At 52.8% G+C, this 14,018-nt stretch overlaps 1 protein-coding gene across 1 annotated transcript; it reads left to right on the forward strand.

Annotated features, from left to right (window-relative positions):
- The first annotated feature begins 3,325 nt into the window (after positions 1-3,325).
- Positions 3,326-13,237, forward strand: ALDH2 (aldehyde dehydrogenase 2 family member). The gene is made up of 13 exons (XM_086474489.1): positions 3,326-3,451; positions 4,625-4,729; positions 6,072-6,212; positions 6,500-6,579; positions 7,127-7,238; positions 8,086-8,214; positions 8,701-8,814; positions 9,192-9,294; positions 9,988-10,172; positions 10,532-10,696; positions 11,005-11,162; positions 11,889-12,003; positions 12,981-13,237. The coding sequence occupies exons 1-13, from the start codon at positions 3,326-3,328 to the stop codon at positions 13,011-13,013; spliced, it is 1,566 nt and encodes a 521-aa protein (XP_086330615.1). The 3' UTR covers positions 13,014-13,237.
- The last annotated feature ends 781 nt before the right edge of the window (positions 13,238-14,018 follow it).

The following is a 14,018-nucleotide window of genomic DNA, read 5'->3' on the forward strand; positions in this document are numbered from 1 at the left end:
CAGAGGGAGCATAAGCATGTCTGGCCAAAGCACTGGGTCCACAGCTGCACTCCCAGCGACGTGGCTAGCAAGGGGGCCAGCACCAGGCTAGGGGGATGTAGGAGGATGTAATGTCTCTCATCCTCTTCCATTGGGCAGAGGGTGCCAGGACCAAAGCAGGGGCTCTGATGGTGGCTGTACAGGCTACGGATCAGGGTAGCCAGGGGAGCAGACACGTGCGCTTCACATCTGACCCTTCTCTGTCCCAAATCAAGCAACACAGGGACGCATCCCTTTGGGGTCTCCTCCACACCAGGAACGAGTCATTGCAGTCTGGGGCCCTTGAGCACCAGGGGTGATTTGTCCTGTCTGTTGTGGGATCCCAGGTGAGGACATTTGCATTCCCCAGGGCATTTGGAAGGGGCTGGGGCATTTGCTGCCATTCTTCCCTGGTCCTGCAGCCCCTTACTTGCCCTCACTCTCACACAGGTCTCTGGATCAGAGCATCTCCGCAGTGCAGACCCCAGCTGAGTGCTTCACTCAGACCTGAGCTCCATCTCTAGCTGAAGAAACTCTCCAAACCGGAGCTGAGCCACTAGATACAGTGCTGGGGAGCCTCGGACATGGGATTAAACTGCTCTGGCATGGGAGAGGTCATGACAGCCTGGGAGCTTCTGAATTCCAGTAGTGTTTGCTGTTATCTCATATCTGGGCTCAGTGCCTTTATTGCCAGGCTCGTGGGGCAAAATCCATCCCTGGATCATGAGGCTGCCGGCAGTCAATACCAGCCTTGTGGGGAGGGAGTTGGCCAGGAATGACAGGGTGGGGGTGCAAGACTCGGTTTGGGGAATAAGGAGAATGGAGCAGGGTGTCTCTCCTCCTTCAGCACTACACCTTCAGCTACCTGCAGATGCTAGAAGGACTCCAGTCAGTGGTGGGGAGAACTGAATCCGGTCCTTGAAGACTCTGGCCTCAGGGGAGCCTCTGGAGCTGAGGCAATGCCTGGCCCCTGGAGCTGGGAGGACCTGGGAGGACTTCATGGTCCCATGGCTGCAGTGAATCTCTCAGGTTTTCTTTGGGGACCACAGAGAATGCAGATGGGATCAATGAGGCTTTCAGTGCTTCACAGAGGCCAGCAGCAGGGGGACAACAGTGGGAATAATTGTGGTAATTCCCGTGCTCTTTACGTGTAGTCTAGTAGTAATTCAATATTGAAGTGATTGGCACACTTTGAATTTTCTCTAGCTTCTCCAGTGCGGGCGCAGCCTCACAGCCCGCTTTCACAAAGCCACATCCATCTGCCCGGGGTTACCACCCCATCCCCGCTCTCAGGGGCACAAGGGGTGCTGCGGAGGAGCCCTGGGGTGGCCGTGCTGGCTGCTCAACACCAGGACCATAGGGCTGTAGGGAAGCCTCGTAACCTGAGCTTTGTTTTCTGCCAGGCTCCAGGGTGAAATTCTACCTCCAGCCCAGGAGCTTGGCTCTGCTGTGGAAGGGGGAGGGAGCCTGTATCTGAGCTTGTATCTGCCCAACCCAGACAGTCGGGATGATTTCCTAGCAGGCACCTGGCCGTTGCGCCTCCCACTATCTCATCTTTCAGGCAGGCTCAATCCCAGCCGGTTATTGCAGGGCTGAGGGTTTGAGGCTGAGAGCTGGCTCTGCCAGGAAGGTGTTTTCCTCCATCGCACGTGGTTTTAGTGCTGCTGGGTTTGTCTGCCAAGCCCCAGGGAAGGAAAGGGTCCTGCTCAAGAGGAGCAAAAGCATTAACACAGGGCTAATGCTCAGGGTCATCGGTTGTCCAGCCGGCTATCAGCAGAAGACACACACAGGACAGCGTGTGGGAGCTTAGCCCTGAGCAAAGCTTGGCTGGAGCTCAGCTCTGAGATGTGCCCTGTGGATGCACAGCCTGAGCCGGTCCCTCTGGGAGATGCAGTGCACGTAGGCACATCTCTATGGGTAAAACAGGTCTTTCTGGCATCTCCCAAAAGTTAACACGTGCAGGTCTGCAGTAGGAGGGAGAGCGTGTTGGAACAAGTGGTCCTCACGAGTGCCACTGCCTGAAGGGCTGCTCAAGACTGTCTGGGGCAACAAAAGGGAATCAGTCACCCTTCAGGGGATATGGGCAGCCAAGGATGACAGAGGATGAGATCCAGCACAAGAGGATTTCTTTTCAGCTGAGCTAGGAAACACGCAGCCTAATCCGAGTCCAGCTGGATAACCTCGGGCTGTTGTTTTGCCTCTCTGGGCCCTGTGGTTCCTCCCTGCACAACGAGGCTGATAGTCCCCTTCTGAGTGAAGTGCCTGGGGACCTCCAGATGCAGGAACTACCACCAAGACTTTCAATGACCTGGGTCTTCCAGGAGAGTGGGTTAAACTATTTTTGAATTGACACATCCTACAATTTTGCGGGCCCTTTTAATAAACCAGAGCCATCCACCCTGTTACCCTCCACAGACCCCTCACTAAAGGAGCTGAAGAGGTGACGTCAGATGAAGGGTAATTACCATAGGTTTATTTTGGAGATTATAACCCTTTGTATATTTGGTCTGTGGCTTCCTCAGCGATGGTGCTGATAACGCGAGCCCACCTCTGCTCCCCGCACGTGGATCTGCACCGAGGCACGCTGAAGTCGCACAGGGCATCTTAAGCAAACAAGCAGAAAGGCCTTGAGCCGTTGGTGGCAGCAATTTTACGAAGCCTCTCATCTGCATGCACCGAGTAATGTTCCTGTTGTGAGAATACTTCGCCGGCTTTGTTCCTCTTCCCCTGTACACCGTAGTTTCTTTCTTTGGTTCCTGTGCACACGGTACCGGTGGCATGTCCAGGTGACCGGGGGTCCCCAACCGTTTACCTCCTCACACCACCTTCCCTGGGAAAGTAACCAGTGCACCAGGGATGTTTCTGGTTTTCCTTTGCCTTTCTCCTTCTTGTTGCCTGAACAAAGTTCCTGAGCACGGACAGGGACACTCAGTGCCGGTACTGGCCACCGATGAGACATCCCTGGTGCACCAAACCAAGCCGTGCCAGTGTGATTTGAACCGAGCTGGGCTGAGCTGAGCCGAATGGAGCTGAACTGAGCTGGGCTGAGCCATGCGAAGCTAAACCGAGCCGAGCTGAGCCAAACCCCAGTGCCCAGACCGAGCTGAACCCGGCCAACCCGAACCAAAACCGAGGTGGTTCCACTCAGGCTGTGCTGAGCCGGACACAACCCAGCCTAACTTGGCCCAGGCGAGCCGAGCCGAGCCGAGGCGGGCGGAGCGGGGGCGGTGCGAGGGCGGAGCGGGGGCGGTGCGGGGCCGTCCCGGAGGAGCAGGAGCCGCCCCGGCGCAGCGCAGCGGAGCGCAGCATGTTGCGGGCGGTCGTGCGCGTTTCCCGGCTCTGCCGCGGCCCGGCCCGGCTCGGTGCCCCCTTCTCGGCCGCCGCCTCCCCCATCCCGGCGCCCAACCCACGCCCCGACATCGCTTTCAACAAGGTAGGGCCGCGCCGGGGGGTTGGCCAGGGCCGGCCGCGTCCCCGCGGGCAGCCCCGGTTGGCGGCAGCGGTGGCTGCTCCGGGAGCGAGCTGGGCTGGGCTGGGGGTTCCTGGGGCTTCCCGGCTCGGCCGTGGCCCGGAGGGGTTGTGCGGGGTTGGGGACACCGCGGTGCGGGGCTGGGGGCGCCCCGGTTTGAGGCTGAGCTGGGCAGGGCCTGAAGCAGCCGGACGTTTGGGCCCAAAGCCTGGCGTTGCAGGAAATGTTGGAAAAAAGCAACTTTGGGTGCAGCAGCCGGGGCGAGGCACCAGGCGAGTGTCCCGCTACCATCGGGCTTTATCTGGATCCCCGCGGTTGTCTCGGCAGACGGCTGCCATCGGTGCGAACGGGTGAAGGAGAAAGCTGTGCCGGAGGGCAGCGCGAAGGCAGGGGAAGGTGCCTGGCTTGATGCTGGTTGTCTGCATCGATGAGACCCTGCGCTCCTTGCTCGCAGCCTTGAGGAAAGCATCGTCTGTGCGAGGCGCTGGCGGAGGGACAGCCGTCCTCTCCCAAGCCACCGGGCTGCCCTGTCCCTGCGGCCATGAGAAGGCTGTTGGCAGTTGGCTGAGCGTTTGGCAAGTTCTCGGCGAGCACCACAATCTTTGCACTGACACTCCCTTGCCATGGACCTGAAAAAACAAAATTCACCCTTACTGAGAAAGAAAGAATTGGGGAAAAGCTGCTGGTGGTGCCTGGTCCTGTTTCAGAACGGTACAGGGGGAGCCTAAAATTGGTTAATCAAGGAAATGCTGCAAAATCTCTAGCGCTGTGTACGAAATCAACTGTGTCGTCCGCGCCTGAAGCATTTCCCCACTGTTTCGTCTCCTGAGCCTCCCGGTGTCCCTGCGCAGTTCCAGCCAGGCTTCCAGGTCCTGCAGGGACCAACAGAGACTGGAACCGCTTCCAATTCACGTGCTGTTTGCCGAGATGTGAATTCTTTTTATCAAGTTGAGGCTGTGTCTTCTGTTGTGCACTTTTGGGCTAAAAGACCTCCTTCATATTGGTGCGGTTTTGGAGCATGTGCAAGTTGAGTCTCTTTTAATTAAGCAGCCTGCTAAGATGCCGTTAAGCAACTGAAGCTCTTACCGATCTCACCTGGCTCTAAGGCTTAACGCTGCTTTGCTTTTTTCCTTGCAGATTTTCATAAATAACGAGTGGCATGATGCAGTCAGTAAGAAAACCTTCCCTTCTATCAATCCAGCAACAGGAGAAGTTATCTGCCACGTTGCCGAGGGCGATAAGGTAACTGTCCTCTGGACAAGACCAGTTTGTTTGCGGCGTGAGCAGGCACACAGGGATTGCAGACATTAACTCGCCTCTCACTGAGGCAGCTCCTCCAAGTGCCATGTTTGTGGTAGTAACTGTCTGACCCATAAATACCACGTCAGGTGCCGCTTGTATTCTTCCCTGACTACTGCTTTCAGCAAAAACCTTCTGGTTTTGTCTCTTTCCAGTGTCACGCCAGGACTGGAAAGGGCAGAGGGGAATAGATGGGGTGTGCAGTAGAGCCTGAGTTGGGAGGTTCGGGGAGCAGTCGTGGGTGGAGGTTGCTGGGTCAGGCGGGGATGAATGCAGACACCTTTGCGGGCCTGTGGGTGCTGTGCTGGTGGTGTGACCCAGAGTCCACAGGAGCAGAGGGGACAAAAGGTCGGGATTCACCTGAACAGCCCCTTTCTGCTGTACACGTGCAGTGGGAGACAGTCCCCAGCCCTAGGAAAACAAGGAAGGAAAGAGATGGTGGGGAATAGAGTCATGTAATCATTCCGTGCCTTATGCAAGGCGCTTCTAGGAGTCTGTGGCAGAGCTGAGGTGGTGTTTCCCAGCAGTTCTGGGCTCTTCCTACAGTCTGGACATTTGTTTGTGTTCCCCAAGGGAGGGGTGAGTGAGGGAAGAAACCCTTTGTTGTTTGCTTGTCCTTGGTAGACTGGCTTGTCCTGATGGGACCATTACAGCAGGCCAGAACAGAGAACCAGCTAGAAACCAGTTAATGCCCTGACAGGAGAAAATGAGGGATTAGAGATATCTGATCAAGGAAAAAAGACTGTGCTGGCAAAATCAAGCCCTGAAAGCGTGTCAAAAGCACACTTCTAGGGCTTTTTCCGTGCCTTGTTCTAGGATGCAAATATTAACCCAGCAGGTGACACTGCAGAAATAACGCGACGATATTTGCGCTCTGTGTAGCTGAAGTAACCGAGATAAGCGCAGGCAGAGGTGGAGGCTGCGCAGCGGTGGCACCCGTCTGTTCCACTGCCAATTCAGCTCCCTCTGCCGCGTGGATGCAGAGAGGGTGGGAAAGCTGCGGCCGGACCAGCGGCAGCGTTTGTGCTGAGGTTGCCCAGGGTGGTGCTTGTGGGGCCAGTGGCCCAGGCGCTGCAGCCCATGCGCTCCCCTGTCCTCGGACTGACGGGTGTCTTGCAGCGAGGCAGCTGTCAAGTTCTTGCCCCCGCCAAAGGCCGGTGCTAGCAGCCACTTGTGCTGTCTGGCTGGAGGCTGTTTTCTCCTGGAGACCAGGGAGGGCTCCAGCTGTGTTTTGAGTGGGAGCTGGTTACTCCTTTCTCACCCTCCTGCCTGGGCTCCTCTGCAGGCAGATGTGGACAAGGCCGTCGAGGCAGCCAAGGCAGCTTTCCAGCTGGGCTCGCCTTGGAGGAGGATGGACGCTTCTCATCGGGGGAAGCTGCTGAATCGTCTTGCTGACCTGATCGAGAGGGACCGGGCTTACCTGGCGGTGCGTATCGTGCTCTGTGGCTGAGCTCTCTCTGCCACGATCCCTGACTGCGGGGAGAGCGAGGCAGAGACGGGTGGTTTGTGCCCAGCGGGTGTGATGGGGACTTCAGCCACAGCTCAGGCTGTGAGAGAGCGCTTCATAGGATGGGGAAGGAGTCTGGGGGAAGCCGAAAGCAAAAAGGCCACCAGGCAGAACAGATCCAAGCTGCAAACAGAGAATCCAACCTGAATCTATACGCGTGACTTTCCCCACCTCACTCCTTCAGGCAATCCCGTTGTCTTTTGTAGGCGCTGGAGACACTGGATAATGGCAAACCGTACTCCATCTCCTACCTGGTGGATTTGGACATGGTGGTCAAATGTCTCAGGTAGGCGTGGAGGCTGCAGGGACAGCGCGGTCACTCTTGGGGCTCCATGCTTGTGCTGGGCTGGCCCCTGGTAGCCAAACCTCTGCTCGTGCGGAGAGCAGATGCCTCTGATTCGAGCACTGTGGGTGACAGGGCTGGATCTGACCTGTTGGTTTCATTCGGCCCATAGCAGGGTGTCAGACACCTGGTTTTCTGCTGTTTTTATTTTTTTTCTAAGAACGAGGCTGTAATTCCTGTGACTTTCCAAAGGATTTTTGTTACACAGATGTTTCTGTCTTGCTATATACAGGGCTGACACCAATGGAGGTGATCTGCGCCTCAGCGCAGGGATGACAGAATTTATGTTACGTGAAGTGCTGGCAAAGGCAGGAGAGAGAAATGTTTGTATTTACTGTCCCTTAAAATCACCTGTTTGGGAAATACTTGTATTGGTATGAAGTGACTGAAGCAGGGAGGAAAACAAACAGCTGGAGGGAGTGTGTCTTATTCTCTGTTGACAAGAGACTTGTTATTTTAAATTCAGTGACCAAGACTTTATTGTTGCTAGGTACTTTGCAGGCTGGTCGGATAAATTCCACGGCAAAACCATCCCGTTAGACGGAGACTTCTTCTGTTACACAAGACATGAGCCAGTGGGAGTTTGTGGACAGATAATCCCAGTGAGTAAAATGTATCAGGAGCTCCTGTGGCATTTCAAGAATTCAGTGTTAGCAGGAAGAGTTGTCTTAACGTGTCAGTTATTATCTGTCACTAAACGCTGCTTCCTGCCAGTGGTAGAGAAAGTTACGCTTGCAGCAGCTGGGAGGGCTGCTACTTTGTGCAGAACTACCTGTTGATTTCATGGGCTCTGAGATTTACTTTGTATCTGCTAATTAAAAAAAAAAAAAAAAAATTAAACCCCTTTATAGGAGTTTTCTGGCTCAGAACCACAACGAAGTTTAAACTACTACCTAGTGTTAAACCCAAAATTCGGCGTGATGAGGCAATGGAGAGCTAGCGTGCAAAATTCAGCTTTATGTACGTGATCTTATTTCAGTAGCCGGCAGCAAGTGTAGCAAGGTGGTTTGTCAACCACAGAGCCATGTTTACACACTGCTCTGTGGATAGTGTTACCCCTTTACAGGAGTAGCCAGACCCTGTGTGTACTGTATTTGTGTGTTTTTCACGTTTGCATTGAGCAAGACCTGAATGTAATCGCCTCACGGGTCTGCGTGCGTTGCCCTGTCATTACTTTGCAAGTGCCTCAGAAGAGCGTTTAATGGCTAAACTGACAGTAAAGATTAATTAAAAAAAAAGTTGGGTTTTTACTGAGACCTCATGCTTCAGTTTTCCCAGCTGAGCAGGAGGCAGCGCTTGAAAAGGAGCCAAACGTTGAAGAGCAGCTAGGGAAGGATCAGAGGCGGCTTCCATCAGTGCTGCAGCTGATTTGAACGAAGCTCATGGGTTACTTACTGGTTAATTGGAAACTTTCAAGTTCAGACCAGCAAATAGCTCCTTGTTTTTCAGTGGAACTTCCCGCTGTTGATGCAAGCATGGAAACTGGGGCCTGCCCTGGCTACTGGGAACGTGGTTGTGATGAAAGTGGCAGAGCAAACCCCCCTGAGTGCTCTCTATGTGGCTAATTTGATCAAAGAGGTGAGTGAAAAGGCCGGGTTTCCACCCCCTGTCGCTGCTGGAGTGCAGCGTGATACAGCCAGACTGGTGAGCTGCGGAGGGCACAGAGATGGGCTGTCTGATCCAAAGAAAGGCTGGATTGTCTTGAGTATCTTAGCGTTTGATTTAGCAGAATAAACCCCTCGTTCTTATCAATGTGTGTGCAGAGGAGGTGGATGTTGATTAGGGAAGAACTCTTTGAGGTTCATTTAAACAACAAACTTCAGGGTGATCAGAACACTAACACACATGGCTCCAAACTGTGCTTAGGGTGTGGGGTGGGGAGAGGAATTGTCCTGGTTATTGCAAACTGTACGTTAAAACTAAAGACCTGGGAGATTACAGTGAAGTAGGAGAGGCCCTGGTCTTCGTGGGAGGCCTAAGGAAGCGTTGCTTACAGATGAGGGTGGGGAAAATCCTGGATTTGCAAAAGGAATAACCTTGTTTTCTCCTGCTGCGGACCGGCAGGCTGGATTCCCGCCAGGCGTGGTGAACATCATCCCGGGCTATGGGCCCACTGCGGGGGCTGCCATCTCTTCCCACATGGACGTGGACAAAGTGGCCTTCACCGGCTCCACGGAGGTAAGGAGGTACCTTAACCTTTAAGCCCGTGGGATCTAGAGAACATCTCATTGCTGTAATACCTTTCCTGTATAAAATGCTGGAGGGGCCTTGCCTTCTACCCTTCTTTTTAAAAAAATGTAGCTGACTTCAGGGTGTGACATTGATTTTTACTTTACATAAATCTCTTCTTCAAGTGCCACCTTTAGTATACTTCCTGTTGTTTCCCTTGAGCTGCTTCTTACCAGAGGTGAAACTCTGGGCCGGCTTCAGTTGTTCCCTTCAGGCCCTGATAATGAAGGGATTATTATTAAACTGCTGACTGAGAGCTAAAACCAGCTGCCCTGCCAGGTGTCCGTAGGAGTTCACTCCTGATACCTCCTCTCCTCACGATGCAGGTTGGGCATCTGATCCAGAAAGCTGCAGCGGAGAGTAACCTGAAGAGGGTGACCCTGGAGCTTGGAGGGAAGAGTCCAAATATCATCATGTCTGATGCGGACAGTAAGCACCCGCTAGCGTAACACTTGATCTGTCCCTTTTAGGTTGGCTTTGTGCAAGCAGAGCTGGAGGGCAAAGGAGACCTCTCACGTGTGGTGGGTTTCCAGTGCTGACACCACCTGGCTGTTCTCAGCCCGTGAAGTCTCCGTGCCTCCTGCTGTGGCTGCCCTGTTGGTGTAGCAGCGGTGCTTCACTCCCACGCCTTTCCCAGCGCTGCAAAGAAGTTCGGTTATCAACAAATGAGAATTGTTTCAGTATCTTCCTTCAGTCTTTGTTTCATTTTTGTTTTCATTTCTTTCTTTTAGTGTGTACTGCTCTTTTCCACTCTTAGGAAGTTCTGGTTCCCTCATCTCTTGCATATAAACTCATTTTTGGTCTTGATGAGCCAGCACATGGGCTTTTATACGGCAGTAAGGAAGGAAATTCTTCTAGATCTAAAATAACTTGTCCTTAATACCTGGTAATTTGAAAGGAGAATTGTAATGTGCCTCAGATTTTTTTTTTTTTCTCTAGTATGGAGTGCTTTAATAGACCCTCATCAAATCTGTACGTAACTTCTGCCCTACCAAAACAGGGGAAACGCCTGTCAACCGAAAGGACTTTGTATCACTGCATGGTGGTTGTTTGAAAGAAGTTCCTTACTGACCCTGGTTGTTTTGTTTGCTGACTTGATTTCTCTTCTCTCCCCAATCTTAGTGGACTGGGCTGTGGATCAAGCCCATTTTGCCCTGTTCTTCAACCAAGGGCAGTGCTGCTGTGCCGGATCCCGAACGTATGTCCAGGAAGATATATATCATGAGTTTGTGGAGAGGAGCGTTGAGAAGGCCAAGTCCAGGGTGGTTGGAAACCCTTTTGACTTTAAAACTGAACAGGGGCCTCAGGTAAGAGCAGGAAACGTCCTGAACTGTTACCTCATGAAACAGTCCCGATCTGGAGTCGTTGTGCGTGAGTTGATTGGAGTGGGAGGTCTCCTTCGGTCTCTCGATTAATATCCTTTGAACGGTGCCCGTTACCTCTTTGCTTGTGCAGGGGGGATAAGTCAATTAACTGTTCTGATTATGCCAAAACTTCCACTTGATGATGGCATTTAAAAATTACCATCTCCCTTTGAAGCTGGCTCGGCAGTCTGTTGAAATGAGGAGTTGCTAGAGCACAGCCACGTGCACGCCAGGTTGTAGTCGAATCTTTTTTTTGCTCCCAGTGAAGGTGAAGCTGATCTGTCTGTCCTCGTGGCTCTTAGGTGGATGAAGAGCAGTTTAAGAAGATCCTCGGTTACATTAGTACAGGGAAGCGTGAAGGAGCCAAACTGCTGTGTGGTGGCAACGCCGCTGCAGACAGAGGCTATTTCATCCAGCCAACCGTCTTTGGCGACGTGCAGGACAGCATGACGATTGCCAGAGAGGAGGTGAGACCTGCAGCGCCTTCCTGTCTGTCAGCTTTTCACTTCTTCATCAATTTGCCCCCCTCTGATGCAAAAAAAAAAGTGGGTCTGCAAGCACTGGACGTTCATGAGCTGTGAAACTCAGTGCTTCTTAGAAAGTCACCACATTAAACTTCCCTCCAGATTACATCCTGGGCCCTTTGTAATATGTGATACTTCAAATTCCATGTCCTGTGTGACTTCTAGCGTACATACATAACTCCACTATCAACCACAGCCTCCCCGGTGATCAGTTTACGCAGGTTCTCGGATGCTCTGTTTGGATTTTGCAGATATTTGGGCCGGTCATGCAGATTCTGAAATTCAAAACCATTGAGGAAGTGATTGAGAGAGCAAATGACTCCAAGTACGGCCTGGCAGCAGCCGTCTTTACAAAGGATCTTGACAAAGCAAACTACGTGTCACAGGGCCTGCGAGCTGGAACAGTTTGGTGAGCCTCGACACTTCCTTCTCCCTAAATTGCTGGAAGCTTCCTTGCTCTTTGATAGCCTGTCTCTATTTTGGATCCAATTTTACATGTATTTCACCGAATGTAATGTCAGACCTTCAGTTGTAACAGTAACTGGTGGTAAAATTTAGGGCTGTTAAGCTTCTATGCTCCCCACTGTGGATTAGTGAATGGGATGGGGGAAAAGAGATCCAGTCCTGCAGCTGGCCGTGACAGCAGCTGCTGCCGGGCTCCGAGCGCCAGCAGCCATTAGATCACCGAGCACGTCTGGGGGATGTTCCTCTGTGTTCCGAGGCCGTGGGGAAGGCTGTGCCAAAGTCAGTGCCTCAACACTGGTTTGTTGTTGTAGCACGAGATTTTGGAGGTACAGGATCTTGCTATTTTTGGGGTTTTTTTGTAATGCTTCTGAGTGAACAAGTAGGTGCTTTTGACATCTGTCCTCTGAAGGAGGTGTGGGTGGCAACCTGGGCGCTGGGTCCTGTGATAATGAGAGACATGACTCGATTTCATGATGTGCTGTTTCCTGGTTGATGAGGATAAGGTTTCAGTATTGATTAATTCTGTTGGCTGAGAGGAATACGGAAATCCTGCCTAGAAATTCAGCCGTCCCCCTGTTGTAGACAGCTGAGATGTCCTTTGGCTGCGAAAGGGCTCTTCTGTTAAGCAGTTCTGAAGCTACAGGTGCTTCATTCTTGGTTTCCATTTCAGGATCAACTGCTATGATGTGTTTGGTGCACAAGCCCCGTTTGGTGGCTACAAAGCTTCTGGGAATGGGCGAGAGCTGGGAGAATATGGTCTGGAGGCATATGTAGAGGTGAAAAATGTGAGTATCCCTGTATCCAAGGATTTCCCGACCCTCTGCTGTAGCTCCACGTTGTGTTTGTGCCTGTTGGTACAGGCTGCCCTGAGTGCTGCAATTCTTCCTCCTAATGCTTGAAACAAAATTGGAGCTGTGCTTTTGAAGTGGCCGCAACACAACTCTGTGTAAAACAAGACTAGCCTTCTGTTTTACATGAACTGCTGAGGACAAGGATACGTCACCTAATCGGTTACCAATTGTCCGCACCACGTGGCACCGAGCATGCAAGTGTATGGACTTCTCCGTGAGTTTATTTTGTGGAGAACAGGAAGAGCTGTGCTGGGGGGCGGGGGGCATGCCCGTGGGTAGAGGCTTCTGCAGGTACGAGCTGGCAGATGAACCGGGTGCTCCCCACTCAGGAGGGGGAATCTGAGCAGTGACCACCAGTGCTTACTGCCGCCCTCCTGAGCCGATACGTCCTTGGGTCCACGTGCGAGACCAAGGTTCCTGGTGTTGGGCAATCCCGCCACTGCGGGCCGAGTCACTTCCTGCAAGACGAGGCAGAAGGGCTGCCACGCTCTCTGCGTGCAGCTGCGATGTCTAAAGGGTGACGGAGCTGTTGGGCAGAGGTGGTTAGCCCATGGCCCCGGAGTTCCAACACAGCAAAGTGCGTAGTGGTTGAGGGCCTCCAGCTTGTGACTGGCAAGGGGCTGATTTGGTACAGGAGATGAGGACAAACAAGCCCACTCCCACCTCTCAAAGAGCAGTGGTGCCTCTGGAGAGGTGCTGTCACCCAGTCTTTGAGCTTCCGCCTCTCCAGGCCTTCTAGGTAAGTCTCCAGACCACGGTGGTCCCGCTCACTGCCTGCTGGCTGGGATATACTGTCTTCTGGTTCTCTTCTGCAGGATGTTGCTGCCTCTCGGCCTCCAAGTGAATATAACTGAACACCATCTACAGGAAAATAACTTGTGACTGTTCTTTTTTTTTTTTTTTTTTCCTAGGTGACAATCAAAATTCCACAGAAAAACTCCTAAAGGACAGCAGCCTCTCTGTGTGTTTGGAAACATCTATGCAGCTTCACCAGATACAAAGCAAGGAAACCTCTTCTTAACTCGCACAAAACCTAGGTGGAAAAATGTAACTCTGCGTTAAGAAATGTTTCTTTAGAAGGTGCCTGAAGGAGCTTTTGTTAAAAAAACGTTACTTGGCTTTATCTTTTTAAAAGACCAAATACAGTCAATTAAGTACTAATGCATTACAGGGGTGTTACAGTTGTTGCATCTGTATCTGATCAATGTGTTTTCCAGAAGTCCTTCAGATGCTTGTCTGCCCTGCAGTAGGTTTTATAATAATTCTTTGTTGGCTTACGCGGCTAGCTCGATACACCCTGTCCCTTACCCCCAACACACACGTCCCCGCTCCGTGAGCGAAGTGAACGGAGGCTCAGTAATGGAGCAGCAGAGCAACCTCTTGGCGTGTCTGTGAGGCAAAGGTTGGTTCTCAGCTGCTCCCCTTGTCTCTACTCACAATAAACATTCTTGTCATAGTGAAGTCAACCTGACCTTTGTTGGAGCAGGTTGTCAGTGAGCTAAGCAGGAGCTCAGCTGCACAAATGTTGTATTTTCTTCCACACACCCCTTACCCCCTGCCTCACGCAGTTTTTAAGGTTTTCACTGGCTTTCTGCGCTGCCCCCTTTCCCCGTGTTTCCTCTACGTTAAAGGAAGCCCCACACCTGCTCGCTGGCCCCAGCAAGGCAAGCAGAAGAGCTGACAAAGCAGCGGGAAGGGGGCGATGAGGGCGGCCTGTGCCTCAGCGAGCGCGGCGGCAGGAGAAACCCCTGCCAGCACCAGGGCGGGTGTGCCGTGAGGGGGAGACGCTCCCCTCCACGAGCGGGGGGTACAAGGCGAAGGCTGAGAGAGGCTTCTTCCCGCTCGTTCTCCCTGGCCCCTCAGGCCGCCATTACCCCTCAGGGCTCCACTACCCCTCAGGGGGGCGCGCGGCCCTTCGCGCCCCTCTGAGATATCGCGAGGCTTCGCCT

The sequence above is a fragment of the Leptosomus discolor genome, chromosome 16 (genome assembly GCF_034619465.1).
Source record: "Leptosomus discolor isolate bLepDis1 chromosome 16, bLepDis1.hap2, whole genome shotgun sequence".
Taxonomy (NCBI): Eukaryota; Metazoa; Chordata; class Aves; order Leptosomiformes; family Leptosomidae; genus Leptosomus; species Leptosomus discolor.